Below are 17,675 nucleotides of genomic sequence, written 5' to 3' on the forward strand. Positions count from 1 at the left end.
CCCCCAGCGGCCAGGAACAAACAGCACTATTAATAAAGATTTAATGGACAAGGAGTTAGTATGCTGAATTGAACAAAATGTGTTTCGAACTTGGGGAAACGGAGACGATGGGGAAGGCGTTCGACGGTCAAGTAACACGCCGCCGTGGGGATTCGTCGTTGGCGTTGGCCATCGATGGCGAATTCGCCAAATATCGGACAAAGAGGGAAAGGGATTTCGCCACGAACACGCGAATCGGGTCCAGCTGTGAAGCTCACGGAGTAACTGGGGACGTGGTCCTATTCAGAAGCTCCAAACGCATCCACGCTGCACGGTGTTCATTCGGCGCGCTCATCAGCGGCAGCGCCTGTGAACGCAATGGCATTTGAGGTCTGCCTTGAGAATTAACCTATTGTTCTAAAAGGGGCTCTCTCACACCTCGGTTTTAATTAAAGTTCACCCAGTGACTTTTCTCCGTCCACTTCGTGGGGCAGCTCTTGAGAGGCCGTAGTGGTGGCACCGCTCTTAACTCGGTTAAAAGTTAAAACGTAAACCCCTCTTTTGGTTGTTGAACAGTGACTAATGTCCAGAATTGGTGACGACGACTGGAATGATGACGGTGGGAGCTCCTGAAACGATGATGATGCTGATGTCTTGCGACAGCGTTTGACCGCTTTGCACAACTTAAAACCACGTGAAAATTGTAATGCTATTTAATTTTTTTCATTTTTAACAAGAACCGTAAAGTTGTATTTACCGGGAGGAAAGGATAAAAAGCAACAACAAAAAAAGCCAAATCTGAGACACGAGCCGCGTGGATCTTATCAAGCAGCAACAATGACGTCAAATACTGTTGTAGTTTTAATAATAAATTATTACAATACTACTTTGCACAATTGCCGGTTACATTTCTTAAACATGACACCGTGGTTACACCATGTGGGGCATTCCAACCGGCCCCCTCCACCGCACAAGATGGCAAGGGTGTGAGAGCTGGCCTCTGGGAGATTTCAAATCCACGGAGGCGACATTTCGTTTATGTAATCCCTGCTTGGCCCCCACACGGAAACACCACCAGTGACTCTGCCTCCATGGTCACGGAACTCGTCAAGACTTTGAAGCGGACGCTGCAAGCGATGCAGGGCGGAGGTGCGGCCCAACGCCCCGCGGAGTAGCCCAAGGCCGGCGGATGCTGCGGCAAGCTGTACGGCGCATGCACGCTAATCGGCAGAAAAATCACCTCGGGCGAATCGCATTCGGCTCTCGCTCTCTCTCGACGAACCCCCCCCGGCACCTCCGGGCGCCGTCCTTCATCCCAGCGGCGGCGCGAACGGCGCGGCAGGGACGTGGGTGCCCTCGTACCGCGCCCTTTTGTGCGTGTGCGCGCAAATCGACGCCGAGGCGCGCCGTCGTCGACGCTCAAAAGTAAAATTAGGTGAGCTTTAAAACGTAGAGTCAGCACTCTCGCTGTTGTCGGCGCAGGTCGATATAAAAATGGATGAACGTTTCTTCGTAACACGGACGGCTCTGGGTTTGTCGGGGGTCGCGGTTTCTCAGGCGCTCTTGTCCTTGTCGCCCGTGCCCTCGTGTACGCTCTGCACCTTCTGCTGGATCACCCGCAGCGTGGTGAGGAGGTTCCCACCGAAGAGCACAAGGAAAGTGAGCGCCAGCACGAACACCTGCGCACGAGGGGACGGCGGCTCCAGGTTAGGCGACGGCGCTGCCGCTTGCGACGACGGTGCCACGCGGCGGCGGCTCGCGTGCCAGCCCACGCCGCGCACACCGGATGGCCAAAAGCCTTTAAGGAAACGTACGTTGTTGCTCGCACCAACGTAAACGTCGCGGCTTAGCTGTGGAAACTCAGATTTCAGGTTTACGGTGACAACCCAAGGCAAGGTTTAAGAATCGTCGCATTATTACGCGACAACACCGAGTCGTGCCGCCGCTCGGGGCATTTGGACGCGGCGAGCAAAACAGACATTGTCACCTCCTAAGCCCGCGAAAGCGGTGAGAGATTACAAAATAAATGCACATTTTTGTCGTGGGCGTGAGGACGCCGAAGATTTCAGCGTGCGTCTCACCTGCCACTCCTTGCACTCCTTGTGCTGAGCCAGCTTGAACAGCGTGATGGAGTTGTACAGCTGCCACAACTTGAAACACACGAGCGGCGTGCTCGCGATTAGGGCGTACCAGCAGGGGTTCACAGTTCACAACAAAGAAGACAAACATCGGGTCGCAGCGAACAGTCCCTTTGTCAGCGGTTCGGGATTACACGCAAATATTTAATTATCGTCGCTCACAATGCACGCGGAAAGTATGCGGAGCATGCGCAAGTTCGAAGTTCATGTTGGCTTGGTTCAGGTTAGCCACCCACCCCCCCGTCCAAATTCCTCGCGGGCTGCAGGGGGCGAGAAGGCGTGTTAGCAGCAGCGGCGAGTGTCCCCGCCTGGCACACAGGAAGATAGTCTCCGCCAGTCGTATGGCGACGCAAATTTGCAGAGAGAAGCCTATTTAATCCAGCAATTGCCCACCCGCCTTTACTTATGCAAATGACAGAAACATTGAGATGTCTATCCCTTGATTACATTCCACACCGATGGGGTTTTCAGGTTGTACCGCGTATGTTGTTTGGTAATAACCTGAAAACACACACCGGCGAGATATACGGCACAACCGCGGAAGCCTATGTAGTGAAAACCAAATTCCGCTTGTGCTGCGGGTTTCACGTCATGAGGCAAAGGAGACTTAAATTTTGAACTCTCTCACAGCGAAGTCGCATCAACAGGAATCTTTATCCGCACTTGGGACACACCTTTTAAAAGCCTTTCAAAGAGTGTTGGTAGCACGTCAATAAAAGATAACACTCGTCATCCTCAAGAAAAGCCAGTCTGGTGGCTTTTCTTGTGCACTCATCGGTGACCGGGCCGAGTCCATCAACTCGCCGCACACGCCAACCCGATCTATTAGCGGACAGTGGCCCGGATGTGATCCCAGGACCTCAGCAGCGCTGGCTCAGTGCCCCAATGCGGTGCGAGCCTCCGGGCTGCCCGGTCGCCTCCCACTCATTCTCTTGCGCAAGATGGACCCTGTGGGCTGTATTTACGCAAGGACGGTTTAGTTCTAATTTTGGACGTAAGTCTCATACATGAGCTCTTACGGCTATTCATATGAGCACGCAAGAGACCGCCGCTGTGGTTTTCACCCAATCTTCTCGATAGTTAATTTACATAGCGTGGCGCAAGCGTCCGTAACCCTCCGCGTAACCGCCAAGGGCAGAGCGGCGGCGCAGCAGCGGTTAGCCCGCCGCGCTGTGAATCCGGCGACCCGAGTTCGATAAACCGACCAGGGCTAACAGCGGGACCAGTCGGTGGTCCCGCCACTCCCTCCCCTTCCGATGAAACGTTTGGGGGAGGCCACGCAAACCGACCCGGCGGCAGGCGGCGTTACGGGCTCGGCCGCCAGGCTCGCTGGATTAAGTGGGCGACCGAAATCGTAAAGAGAGCACCTGGGGCACGTGCAGAGGAGCTAGACAGAAAGGGGGCACAACGCACGCCGATGCGTATGCGAGACTCGGGGTTAAAACCCACGGCGCGGTGGCGTGGCTCCTCCTCCCGTGTGCTTCGGGATCACGGAGGCTACGGTGCCAAATGTGCCGGCCGTGCCTGCCACACCCTTGGGGAGAGGATCCTGGCAGAGCCGGGCGTGGTGGTCGCACGCCTGTTGTGGTGAATCTGGCAGGGCACCTGCCGGGTGTATTCACCGTAAAAAATATATACGCGGTGTCTGCTTCACATTGGGACGTTGGAGATCCCGTGATGTCATTCGCATGAATAGGCCATTGTGTGCCGGCGTCATGGTCCAAGTAAAACATTCATTAAAATCATAAAATGTAATGGTAATTATTACGATGCAATTACATTCATTACATCGAGATCTTCCCAAAGATGGCCTGTCGGCCAAAACGACAAAGCTTTGCTCGGTGTGAACTCACGTGGCCAAAGAAGAGGAACGGAAGCAGGAACGTGAGTCCACGCCACATCCACGACTGGAACCCCTCTGGGTCACACGAGGGCAAGAGAAAGACACGCGCACACACACACGCACACACACATGCGCGCACACACACGCACACACACACACACATGCAAATGGAGATGGACGCAGACAGATGCATGCTCACACAAACAAAGACATACATGCGCACGCAGGCAAATGCCAAAGATCCCCCGTATAGCCTGTAACAGACTGGTGGGTCAAGTGCTGTTAGTGAGCACCTTTGAATCTCGGCACGGCACACGAGGGGGTGGGTGACCAGCACCACACTCGGTTGCCTTTGTCTCCCCAGTGGCGATGTTTACACAGCACACTGGCTACTCATTTTAGGCTGAGTGGACTTAGGGGAGGCCCATGACTAGTTCAGATGATCGTTACTGGTGTTGGTCGTGAGCGGGAATCGAACTCGCCGGGTTCGAAGCGCAGCGCACTAACCGCTACGCTACCGCTCCCCACTGGCAGACACGCACATGCCTGACAAGACGCTCAAACATACACACACAAGCGTCCACGGGTCACGAGACAGAATGTGCCGTGGCCCTGCGGTCAAGGCCATTCCAAAGGTGGCAGGAGGAACAAAGCGCCGGCGAGGCATTGAAGGAGCGACGCTCACCAACGGTCAGATCCATGTTGTGCCTGTGCCCCAGTGCACGCAGCCGGTACAGACACCCGCTCTGGTAGTAATACTGCAGGAACTGGAGGAAGTCTGTTGGGACAAAGAACAGCAATCGCACATACCCGTGGAAAATGCGTACCACCCGCGCACAGGGCTTAATGTCTCACAGAGTAATTTTCGGGTCATTAGGGGATCGGAGTGGTTGGCACGAATGTATATTGAACTTCTTTTGCACAGTAAGTAGCCAACCGTGCTAATCGGAGGTGCGGCAGACTATTATCCACACCCGTAGCGAGAGCTATAATGGACGCGGTGTGCTGGATATGGAGATAGTTGCTGGTTCGTAAATCTGGACAGACCCAGCTGGAATTAAAGCTTTGTTGTATGCAGGGCTGTCCACAGCGGGGGGTGCGGGATCCGGAGGAAATCCCAAAGTGTGGGTCCTCCGAGGCATTCAAACTAAACCGGGAGTATTACATTTGACACCGTGACGTCGAAGTGCGGGGCCCCCCCAAAGCACGGGGCCCGGGGAGGTCGCCCCGATTTACCATACTCCGAGGGACGGCTCTGGTCGTACATATGTGCCGCGCGCTGTGATTGCGTGATGGCTGGTGGGGATTGGCTCGGGAGTGTGTGGGCGAGTTGGAGGAGAAGAAGGAAGCTCACTCTGGTACATGGTGAAGGCGAGAAACTGGTTTCTGAACATCTGGTACATCAGCCCATTTGGCCTGAGAACAGCAAGAAAAAAATCAGAAGGCAGTGAACAAAAAGACTTGAAAAACAAGTTAATCATGGTAACAAATTGGCACGTTTGTTCACGTGACAACTTTAATAAGTGGCTGGGTTGGGTGGAGGAGGGTTTACAACACACTCCACGATCTTACTCAAAATTAAATTATAACTCATATTGGTCATGAAAGCCTACGTGTTAGATACACACGATGTTTGATCACTCTTGCGTCGAGGATTAAATATGAACTACATCAGCGACTGGAAGACAGTCAGCCAACTCGATGTATTGGTTCTAAAAGTTCAACTTTTACAGTGACTGATGCCGTCTGAGGTCTTTTACAATGACGCTTGACCAGGAAAGCTGCAAAATAAATACAAAAAAATCTATGTATAGGCATGCATTTGGCTGCCTCCTCTGAATTCAAACCGTGTAAATGCACACGGACCGAAACACATGACAGCTCTTAACTTTCGTGCCAGCTCTCCCAAAACGATGGGAGTTCAAAGTTTTCGGCGACCTGTGACCAACCCAGGTTCCTCAAGCGTAGGGAGTGGACGGTCTCAGGCCATGTCACCAACAACGGTGGCACGGCCGAGTGGTAGCGCAGTTCATTGCAGAGGTTCGTGGTTCGATTCTAGTGGCCGCCCTGGTTAATTTTTTGCGTGTGTCTAGTTTGCTGTCCTTCCCCCGCACCTCCGATTAGCACGGTTGGCTACGTACTTTGTGAAAGAAGTTCAACATACATACATTACAGTGGTTGTAATAACCACGATGATAACAGTGGATGTTAAAGATCCCCCCAACGTCATCCACAACATCAGACCATTATTACATGCCAGCACCATTATCCAAACTTGCAAGTTAAAAAAGTAACCCCCCGCAAAATACTCGATTGGAATTTTACACGACAGTCATCGCCCCCCCCCCTGCTGGCAGACTAACGCCCCAGAGGTCACTCGTGCAAACGAGAATATCCCGGTTCTCTCCAGTTGTCACCTGGATAGCTGGGTGCATTTCGTTTGATCTGCCAAGTGTTACATGTGTCGGTAACAGGGCACCTGGGAGGGTATGGATAAGATGCAGCTTAAGGGAGCTCAGAACTTATTCTTTGATGTCAACTTTCTCTGGCCATTTTCTGACACGCATTGATTGATGTTACACCGCTTGCTGCTCTTTCTTGATCTCGCAACCAGAACTTGAATCGGGAAATTGCAACCTTTCTACGAATGTTTTTCAGGGTTCCTGAAAAAAAAGTCTTGAGAACCAGCGTGACTTTCGTCGCTAAAAGCAGGCGAAACGATATAATCACAATAACGACGCCGTTCAACGTTGCGTCAGTGTCGGCGCGTGAGCGTACCAGGTGAGCATCGTTCCCGAGAGGAAAGCGGACACGTAGTGGTGCGCCACCCACCAGCCTTTAATCCTGCCGGGGATAGACCGCATGGAAAGTTGTGACAAGCTGCCATCGCCATTTTGTACATCGATCATCCATAAATGCCACCATTCGTGTCTTATCGTCACTGCACATCGGTACGTGTTGTTTGGTGTACAAAAACAAAAATAAAAAATGTCACATATTAAGAATTATATATTATATATATCAGCAATTCATTCCTGGAAGTTTTTGGAAATGTCACATGCACAATTTTATGAAGTGCAAGACACTGTCAGTTTTTTTATTATTATTATTATTTGTTAGGGGAGCACTCACGTCAGCATAACCCCGTGTGTGTGCGCAATTAAGAGTTGGCCGTCATGTTCACATGCAGGCACTTTTGGCAATCCACTGCTGGATGAGGTCCTCCCCACGCCGTGCGGGTCGTGACCATACTTCACCACGCTGCTCAGTGCGGCTTGGTGAAGGCGGGGAGCATATACGTTGGAGATGTTACTACCATAGAACAATTAATGTTGCTGCGCTGCCCTTTGGTGACAAGGCAGCGCCTGCCAGCCACCTACAAATCAAACGAATCGCAAACAAGCATCGTCTACCCATAATTTCACAAAGGAGATACCGGGGGTGGGGGGTGGTACCGGCGCGAATGAATCAGGCGTCGACTTTTAGCGAGGGGGGGTGGGGGGGTAGAACTCTTCAGTGAAAATAAACCACAGGCCTGCGTGGGCCTGGCGAGCGGCGAGCATGTGACACTCACCGAGAGCCATTGCTGATGAGAACGCTCTCGCGGATGGTGAGTGTGCAGTAGTACCACACGAGCAGGAAGTTCAGAATCTCGTCCGTCACCCTGAAATCACACGGCAGCGGCGGCGGCCGGGAGCGGGGGAACAAAGCAATGTTCCAACGTTTTAATCGCTCTCTCGCGTAAGAGTCCACGCAACGCCGCTTGTGGCTGTGTTAAACAGCGATGGTAAAGGATGCGCTTGGACGTTATCGTTTACGTCTTTTGCACGGTGGGAATTGTGTTCCGCACGCTTTTATGATGTGCTGGCTTACGCCAGTAACATTTCTGTTTTTACTCTGCCGTACCAAAGACATTTTACAGATTCACTCACGCGTGTTCACACATATACTCGTACACACACATATACTCGTACACACACATATACTCATAGACAAAACAAAGGTACCCCAGATAGCCAATGACAGACTGTTGGGGAAGAAAGCACATTCCCCAACAGTCCCTCACAGGCAATCGACCAGCACCCATGAAGGCCGGCACAGCACACGAGGGAGCCGATTTCTCAGCACCGCGTTCAGCCACCTTGCTCTCCCCAGTGCTGATGTTTAGACACCGCACTCGGTATTCATTTAAGGCAGAGTCGACCTTGGGGAGTCCCAGGACAGGTTAAAATTTTCACCACTGTTCTTGGTCATGAGAGGGCATTTAACTCGGGTCATCCGGTTGGTAGTCGGCGTGCTAACCGCGACACTACAGCTCCCCAAATAGATATACAGTAAAACCTTGGATTGCGAGTAACTTGGTCTGTGAGTGTTTTGCAAGACGAGCAAAATTTTTGAATAAATATTAATTTGATAAACGAGCGAGGTCTTGCAATACGAGTAGTGCGTATACGCTTTGTCTGCCGAGCGTCACGCGATCACAACTGATATACGAGTGCTTTGTATTACAAGCACGTTTCAGGAAAGACATCATGTTCGCAATCCAAGGTTTTACTGTATACACAAACACACGCACGCTCACAGGCATGCGTGCACACACACGCATATTATGAGTTCATAAAGAAATTAACCACGTAGGGTCTTGTCATGAAGGCCTCAGGCAAAGAGCTGCTGCCAGTGGACTGTGCGAGCTCCCTGACACCGCACGGAAGATGCGCTCCACTTCACTCCCCTCCCACAGCGAGCCGGTGAATTGTCACCATGAGAAATTATTCAATAATTGTCTAATTTTGACCTAATTTAATCCCAATTATAACATTAGCACATAACATGTTTACAATGTGCATAGAATGTAAATCAATCTGACACGTACAATTCAAATAAAAACCAGTATTACGTTTAATAACGATCAAATGTGGATATAGCATCTACATACAACCACACCTCAAAATGCGATACGAAAACAGCGGGAATAAATTGATCATAGGGAGAGAGAGGTGGTCAGCTACAGGCAGAGAGAGACAAGGAAGGTCTCGAGCCTGGACGTGGTGAACAGGGGCAGGGAATCGACAGCTCGGGTGGCTGGCGGCAGCAGAGGGGAAGGGTAGCACACACCTGTAGTTGACCAGGAATCGACAGGTGAAGGACGCGAGGATGAGGAGTGTCGTGAGATACAGCTTGAACTTCTCGTACTCGTCCTTGTAGGCAAATCTGCAGGGCATGGCCAACACGGGGTGGGGGTTACTCTGCCTTGCGTCACCGCTCCACATCAGTGAGGGTCAATGTGGCAGTGCATGCACACACGTCCAGCCCCTGTGTCAATCCACCACTGGCCGTGGGAGTCGTACGACCATACTTCACTACGTTGGTCAGTGCGGGTTGGACAACAACGGATGTTCTGCACAGCGCTGTACTGCTCACTGTGAGATCGGGCACATTCCTGCTGAACTTTATGTCAGTGTTCAATTTAAATATTAAGTCACGCAACACATCAGCTGTGCACTCCATAACGATTAAAATACTTCACAGCACTCGGTCAATCCAATGCTGGATTAATATTATGTCCGTCACGGGGGTTGCTTGACCGTACTTTACCACGCCGGTCGGTGAAATGAGGAGCCAGGACCATAACGGATATCAATCGTCACTGATGTCATCCGAAGCCAAAATTAAACTTAGATACCTCAGGTCATAGTTCACCGCCCTAACCACTGAGCCACCGCTCCCCAAGGTACGGGCGTCACAAGTGGTAAGCCGAGACGTCATTAACTTGCTGGGCAAAGAAGTGAGGGTGCCCTGAAAATGCATTTTATGATCTCACTTTCAATATAAATGAGTCGATTAAGACTTTTTGATCACTGAACGGTTCGTCTGTCACCGAATCGCTATTAGGTAACAAATAGCTATGAGGTAACTATCAGAAAACTATTCATATGACAGTTGTAAATCTGTTAATCAGAATTATTTTTTTATCATGTAGTTCTCATCAGGCCCCATGGTGTAAACTGTTAAATGCAGTCTCCAACTCTTATCATCCACTATATCTCTCTGGCCCATATTTAGGCGCTATGCAGAAGGACCATTGCCCGAAACGTTGGCCATTCCTATATTCTTATTTGAAGGCCACAGGTGTGATTGGCGAACGCAGTGAGCGTTTTGTTAATTGCGCTTGTGCATTACTGCCAACGTAGCATTAGCATCACCAAATAATTAGTTTCATTGTGAACACGCAGACTCATTTTTCCCATCTCGGGCTACTGTGGAATTTCCTGTGATGGGGGTGGTGGTGATGGGGGGGGGGGAGTTGAAATTATAAAAACCGATTCACATTTTGGCCAAACACATCGGCTTGGCGACCTTCCCAGCTCGTGTTGATGCAGGAATCTATTCGCTTTTTTGCTCAAATGGGCACAAATATTGTCCATTTGGCCGACATGCGACTGGGGGGCAGGTTAACACGGCAGGGTGACACGTGTGGGTCGCGCCCCGCCACCAGGTGGCGCCTGTGCACAACACGGGGATTGCCGAGCGATGGCGTGAGAGCAGAGGTGGAGTTTTCAAGTGGCTGCTGCTGCTGCTGTGCAATGTCTCTGACCTCCAGGCATCATGACCAGACCCCCAAAGTACGTCCCCGGCTTATCAGGATTTACCATACCTTGCCATATGCAAATTCACTCGTGATACACTTCCGGAGTGAATAGGCTAGCAGTGGATGAATAAAATAGAAAAAAACCAATAGGTTGTACTTTAAGGATGGGGAGGAACAACAACTTGCCTCCAAATATTTTCCGAGGGGCACCTGCACAGGCTCAGGCACTCCCTTGTCTGCTGCCACGAGTCCTCTTGGCTTTCACCCCAGTACTCACCCTTTACCCTTCCGAGACATCTGCAAGTTGCAGGGGGGGTGTTCCATTCACCCCCGAATTTCGGAGCGTGCAAGAGGCTCAGCGTTAATTTTATCTAAGGGAGGCATAGCGCCGCTGTTTTCAAAGACATTTTACTCACGGCAGAGAACCGTAGCGACACGACCGCGGCACTCGATGGCCGCTGACGCCTGTGCCACACGCCCTACCGCATGGCCTTGTGGGAGCTTTGGCACCCGATAAAGTTACGTTACATTAGTTTTTTCCTCTTGTTGTTGATTTGACGATATACGCATACGTTATCGGAACGGAATCAGAATAAAAACTGACGATGAACAGTTTGTACGTCATTGGAACGGGAAAGGGTGAATAAAGCTTTCCTGTGAATGCAGTGGCATGCGGCTGACACGCTCGGCATGTTTTTCCCCACTGGTGGCGACGGTGCATTACAACGGCGGCATGCCAGGACGTGCAAGTGGTGCAGGAAGGCGTGTCGTTGTTCACAAAGCCCGCGAGCACCCCCCCCCCACCCCCGTGAATGACGATTTTGCGTGCGGGTTTCCGGCGAATGTAAAGGAGGGTGTAGCAAAAGAGGAGGCGGGTACTTGGCCTGTTTACTCAGTAACGTCACGTTCACGTTTCCCAGCACCAAGTTCAAGTACAACCTGTGGAACAGAATACAAATTGTCACCGTCAGTAGGGTTGACAATGGCGTAAAAGACAGCTTTCACAAATGCCAACCCCTTCCACCCAAGCATCATTGCGGGAGATGGGGAAATATCACGAGTGGGTCTCTCTGAAAGTTATGCCTAAAGGGGCTCTAGGTTTGGGGGGACCCTTGGTGTAGTTGTAACTAAGTAAACCCCAAGGCATGTGAGCCTCAAGAAGGCCAATGGCACCCACAGCAGGGTCGTGAGACCCTGGATAACCTGTTGATGACTGAAATCGAATAAATATAACAGCAATGTTTGTGAAATAGCGCCACCATGCGCTGGGTCGTCTCAGAGCGCTTTACATCACATCCCGTCTCAAACATGTGAAAGGGGGCACCCCCGTGGCAAGTGTCCCTGTGGGTACAAGGTGACTCAGCACCTGGCCTGCAAGAGGGCATTAGTCTGGCAGTAGTGGGCGATGATTACTATGCATAAACCCAGGTAATGCTTATGTAAAATACTAAATTATTATGGAGATGTAAAATCCCAAATGATGATGGCTGTGTATCATACCAAAATGACGATTGCTATAAGTAATCCCAAATGATTCTCAAGTGTGAGAGTGGCATCCACACACACACATGTGGGTATTGCGTGGCTACTCTCCCGGTGGTGTCATCTTCCAGCCACCAACCACAACCAGGGCATCAACGGCTTTGGCGAGGATGACGTCTTGATCTTTAGAGGACTGCTTTCGAGCGGATGCAAGCCAAAAATAGCAGCTCTTATCTTCTTGGTATATACTCAGCAGGGACGTGCGGTCAGGGGAGGCAGGGGAGGGGCAGAGTCTCACCTGTCATACTCCAATGAAAAGTAATAAAATAAAAATAAAGATTTTTTTTCTCACACTTTTTATAGTCAAAATCGCCAAATGTGCAGAGCTCCGTTGCAAATACAGGGATAGACGAGAGGTGAGGCAGCATTTAGCTCAGCCTCCCTTCTGATTGCGCAACTCCGCAGAAACTGGATGGAGCATGGGCAATAAGTGCGTGCCTGGTACTATCTCTCTGTCACCAATGTAATGATTACATTGGTGACAGAGAGATAGTAATGATTACATTGGTGACATATTTTGACTATAAAAATGACTGGAATCATACAGAAATGACATTTATTTCAGTGGAAAAATATAAAGATTTTTCGTAACAGCTATTTTAATTGGAGTATGACAGGTGAGGCTCTGCCTCCACTGCCTCCCCTGACCGCACGTCACTGATACTTACGTGTTATGTCCAACCAACATACGATGTGAGAATGCTACAGCAGAGCATCTGATAACAGGCATGGTTCAATACATTCTAAATCTACACCAGGCGTGGACAAAAGATTAAAAGTTAATAGTCTACGGGATCATCATCATCATCATCACCTTCGTCAGCCATTGTCTACCCACTGCTGGATGAAGGCCTCACCACCCCATCACCAGTTCTGCTGACTTCCATCTCACTCCTACACAGAAACTTATCTAATTGCTCAATCTCCATGGTGGAGATGTGAAATCATTGATTATAAATACAAGTTGACAAGTATTGGACACGAATGTATGTATGTAGAACGTATTTCACAGCACACGTAGCCAGCCGTGCTAATCAGGGGTGTCAATTACCGAATGTGAAGGCTCTCACAGAACCATTAACGTGCAATTTCCTTAAAATATATTGTGGAGCTTAAAGCTTACGCTGCAAGTATAACTGCTCAAAATATTCCGTGTCTGTCTCGTAACGCCAAAACCAACAAGGAATTTTACTCAAGAAATTACTCCAACGATGTGATGTCATTCACAGGGTTACGGAAGCTGTGCATCCAGATTCTTGTTCGTTGTTTTGTCATGGGTTCGTGACAAGCAAAGCAAAACGAAAAGGATCTCTCTCCCACATCACGCACAGTGTTATCTTTTTGACAGTGTTGGGCCAAGGCGTTAAGTCAACACTCCGTGGAACGCGTTCAGATTTCTCTAATCGTCATTGCCTTTTTGGCCTGAATTGAATTTTAAAAAGAAACACATGCGTACAAATTATTCTAATTGATTAAAATAACCTGGAAACAGGATTTAGTAACTTCCATAAAAAACCAACATCATTTTCATCATTATCATCATCAAACATCCACTGCTGGATTAATTCCTGACAAAACCTCCGCCAATGGCAATACAACTAATGGGCTAAAGTTTCCTCCGGCTAGTTAGGAGCCATGTGAAAGGCTATTTCGACAAAGATCATGGGTGCATCCTTCCTGTTCCTCATACCCATTCTTTTTCGGCAGGAAGGCTTCCATGTCAAAGAAAATCGCCTGCCGTTCCTCAATCGCCGCTTCCACCTTCTCCACCACCTCCCTCTCCTCGGGGAACTTGGGCGGTTTACAGCTGCAGATGACAACGGAACGGGTGACGCAGACCCACACACCGTGGTGAGCACTCACAAAACCAACCGCTCCCACGCGCGCCACGTTCCCTGCAAAGGAAACGCCTGTTGACACTGCCACGAAACAATATTCCTAAAAAATATTGTTTCTATCAGTGGCGGAGTACGGGTCCAAAGGTCAGGAATGCCAAGCCGCGTGTAACAAACAACACTATTAATGTATTCCAGAAACGGTTATACGAATCTGGGTAAAGATACTCTGGAAAGGAATTCCATGGTCAGTTCATGCCAGCAGTGCGAGGAAAAAAGCAAACAGAGACGCGTATTGATCTGGAGTGCGGTGTCTGAATACAACATGGATTAGGCAATATGGACGAATTAGTCAGTCTAGGGGCTATTTTGACCATTGTGCAGGATGGTGATGGTGAGGGCTCTGGCACGGTTCAAATAACACTGCCCACTGATGTTCGGCATGGCTAAGAATCAAACGCAGGTCGCCAGGTTAATAGCACATTGCGCTAACCAATGTCCCACCGCTCCATTTCGCCCGAACTTGTTCTCATCGTTATTTTTGTCAATTCACTGGTGGATTAGGGCCTCCGCAAGCCGTGTTGGTCATGGGCCCGATTCTCCACCGCGCTGATCAGCGCGGGTTGGGGAAGCTGGGTAGCACAGATGTTGGGAGCGTACAATTCTGGTACAACAATGGATTTTGTTGCACCGTCCGCTGCAGACAACTCAATGTGAATTTTTAATTAAGTAGTAAAGTAATTAAATGCATGGTTACAGTTTAGAAATGTAACGTTCCACGTTTTGTACAGCGTTTATGATATGTGTGGTTGCACTTAAAATACTTTGTAAAAATATGAACCGGATTGTACATCAAAGCAGTTAATAGAGCATTTCAAGTCACTGTGCCAGAATGTTCCACCTTGAAGTCAACATGCTTCTCTGAAAACTTTGTTTGACAAAAAACAATCCGTGAGTGAGGCTTTAAATAGATCACCAACCGCTAACAGTATAAAACAAACACTAAGCACTTGGAATGTAGATAAGTTGTGAATGTATGATCCAGGACACGACCACACATGCGTGGGTATTAGTGCTTGTGTTTATAGTACAATTGTAACGGTTACCTGAATCAGTCCTGGGCCTCCCCGAGGTCGACTCTGCCTCAAATGAGCACCTGGTGCGATATGTAAACATCACCACTGGGTAGACAAAGGCAGCCGGGCATGGTGTGCCACAGTGCCGGCCTTCATAGGTGCTCACTAACAGCGCTTGCCCCAAAAGTCTGTTAAGGCTACACGGGTGATCTTTGTTCTCTTTTGTTATTGTACAGTGCGCATGCGTGTAATCCTGCTGTGCAGGTGAGAGGCCAGTACTGTTTGAGGGACTGCAGGAGGTCCTTCATGCCTCGCTTCTGCTTGTCGATGGATTCGCAGCAACTCGATTGCAGCCTCGTGACCTCGTCCAGTTTGTGCTTATACAACTTGTGCGTCTCCTGTGGGACCAAACAAGACAACCCACCCTCGTGTTAGGAAGCAACACCTCTGTCTCTCACCTCTGTCTCTCACCTCTGTCTCTCACCTCTGTCTCTCACCTCTGTCTCTCACCTCTCTCATCCGTCTCATCTGTCTCTCATCTCTCTTATCTGTTTATCGCCTCTCTCTCACCTGTCTCTCTCACCTGTCTCTCTCACCGGTCTCTCTCAGCTGTCTCTCGCCTGTCTCTCGCCTGTCTCTCGCCTGTCTCTCGCCTCTCTCTCACCTGTCTCAACGCCTCTCTCACTGCCAGCGGCGTGGTGCAACTGGCGAGGGCCCTGGTGCAAGGAAGTAAATGCGGTCCCCTGTCTAATTGCTCACCACTCTTTGTAGCTCGGCACTCTAGGTCACTTCGGTCTGTGGGCACTCTTGCACTTGCACCACCTGTACACAGCTACACCGCTGCCCACAGACTCGCATGATGCCTACGATTCACCAAGGGACCCACCCATACATGGACATTCATAGCCTCACATCGAGACCAACGGACCCGCATGGAGATCCATAGCCTAACATACGGATAAAAAAGATTCAAACAGACATAACGACTTAAGACATCCACAACTTCACATTGAGAGCCACAGGCAGTGGCGTGGCGTAGCTGGAATGGACATTGGTGCAAGGGATTCAATGAGACTTCCCGTCAAATTATTCCCCTCTTCATAGGCCAGGGCTTGGGCACCTTTGGGCCCATGGGTCCTAGAAGAGTTGCACCGCCTACAATCTTCACAGCTACACCACTGTCCAGATATTACACACCAATGGTGTTAGCCTTAGCCAGGAATAAAACTCAGGTCACGGGTTCATAGTGCAGTGCGCTTATCACCGTGCCACTGCTCCCCCAACCATTCTGGACCAGTTTCGACATTCAGTGCCTCATCAGCAGTCAGGGTTGCTGAAACCAACGCTGGGAAACTGCCAGATGTTTTTGTTTTGTGGCAGTGGCCTTCTCTCTCTTAGATATGGCTCTTAAATCGACGCAAAAAAACTACAACACACAGCATTTCAATTGGCGTCGTTGCGGAAAATATATAAATAAGACAATACAAAACACCAGCGGCAAGCAGATGAAAGGGGTAAATGTACAGACGGCGCAGCGCAGTCCGGCCTCTGCGTGCGCCACCCTCAGGACACGTGGTGAGGATTGCGTAACCCACCAGCCTCGTCACGACCGACGGGCGATTCGACACCCAGTGCCGAGGTCGTGGCTACAATGAACCCCACGCTGACCCCCCGACCAAAGCCCTCCCAATCCGCCAGAGGGGGTTCTTGCTTTGGAACGTTCTCGTATCTAGAACATCGCGCCCCCCACTCAACGTTGTGTGTTCCAGAGCGAACCGAACCCCACCGAGCCCCTCACGTACGCTGCACTCTATAAAGCACTCCACTCCCAAGCGTGCACAACGACTAACTTGAAGTGCTTGACCATAATTGCAAGAACCAAGACACAAAATCGGCAACAACGAATGCAAAAAAATTAATTTGCAATTAATTTCCATCGTTAACAACACGTCCAGGGCCACCCAAAGCGGAGATGGAGTGAGATGGCAACATTACTGCAACGCGAGTGATGGGGGCGGCGTGGGGGCTTCATCCAGCAGCGTATTGATCATGGATTATGATGGTAATTAATCAATGGTTACGAGGTGCGATCGGGGAGGAGGAGGGGGGCCCTCGGGCCTACTGGCGCTACCCGTAAGGGCGAGCATCGGCGGGCAGGGTGATTAGGCAAGAAGGGCACCCCCGAGAGGCCGCGCGTCACACCTGTAACGTCTTGTACTCCGTCTCCAGCTCGCCCCACTCGTCCATGCACTGCTTGAGGGACATCGCTGCGGGCGACGAGGCGGCGTCGTGAAATCGCCGAGCGAGAAACCCGGCGGGCGGTCGATCGCCAACGCTGGCGGAGAACGGCGAGATGCGTGCACCCCCCCCCCCCCCGTCGACCAATCAGCGCGCGACACGGGCACCACGTGACCGGCCTGGCTGTCAACACGGAGAGCGAGGATCGCGGTGTCAGATCAGAGGTTTGTTTTTAAACATCCAGCCACACTCAATCCACTGCTGGCTTAATCTGAATATTTTATTTAGGAATCCGATGAGCTTTGAAGCGCTTTACTTGCAGATGTCCAGTCGGGGCGGTACAGGAAAGGTAAACTAATCACCCAGACGCACACAAATACGACACGAAACCATCCCCAATACGATGAGGCAATGCCCCACTGATGTATTAAACTT

At 50.3% G+C, this 17,675-nt stretch overlaps 1 protein-coding gene across 1 annotated transcript; it reads right to left on the reverse strand.

Annotated features, from left to right (window-relative positions):
• Nucleotides 1–58: 58 nt before the first annotated feature.
• On the reverse strand, nt 59–17,390 carry LOC133348295 (transmembrane protein 120B-like). The gene is made up of 12 exons (XM_061561033.1): nt 17,205–17,390; nt 15,282–15,400; nt 13,782–13,898; nt 11,429–11,488; nt 9,076–9,171; nt 7,535–7,624; nt 6,739–6,804; nt 5,315–5,376; nt 4,646–4,738; nt 3,971–4,035; nt 2,061–2,129; nt 59–1,658 (listed from the first exon to the last, which is right to left on the reverse strand). Exons 1-12 carry the CDS (start codon nt 17,265–17,267, stop codon nt 1,533–1,535), a joined length of 1,026 nt encoding a protein of 341 aa, XP_061417017.1. The 5' UTR covers nt 17,268–17,390; the 3' UTR covers nt 59–1,532.
• Nucleotides 17,391–17,675: the final 285 nt, after the last annotated feature.

The sequence above is a fragment of the Lethenteron reissneri genome, chromosome 27 (assembly GCF_015708825.2).
Source record: "Lethenteron reissneri isolate LAM-NWPU_2019-01 chromosome 27, ASM1570882v1, whole genome shotgun sequence".
NCBI lineage: Eukaryota > Metazoa > Chordata > Hyperoartia > Petromyzontiformes > Petromyzontidae > Lethenteron > Lethenteron reissneri.

Bases quoted from the DNA above. Each gene is read 5' to 3' on its own strand.
- LOC133348295 (XM_061561033.1), bottom strand. From the start codon at position 17,267: ATGTCCCTCAAGCAGTGCATGGACGAGTGGGGCGAGCTGGAGACGGAG. The intron at 9,172-11,428 runs GTACCCGCCTCC...CATGCCCTGCAG, and splicing joins TTACTGAGTAAACAGGCCAA to ATTTGCCTACAAGGACGAGT. The intron at 2,130-3,970 runs GTGAGTTCACAC...GTGTGTTTCAAG, and splicing joins CGTTCCTCTTCTTTGGCCAC to TTGTGGCAGCTGTACAACTC.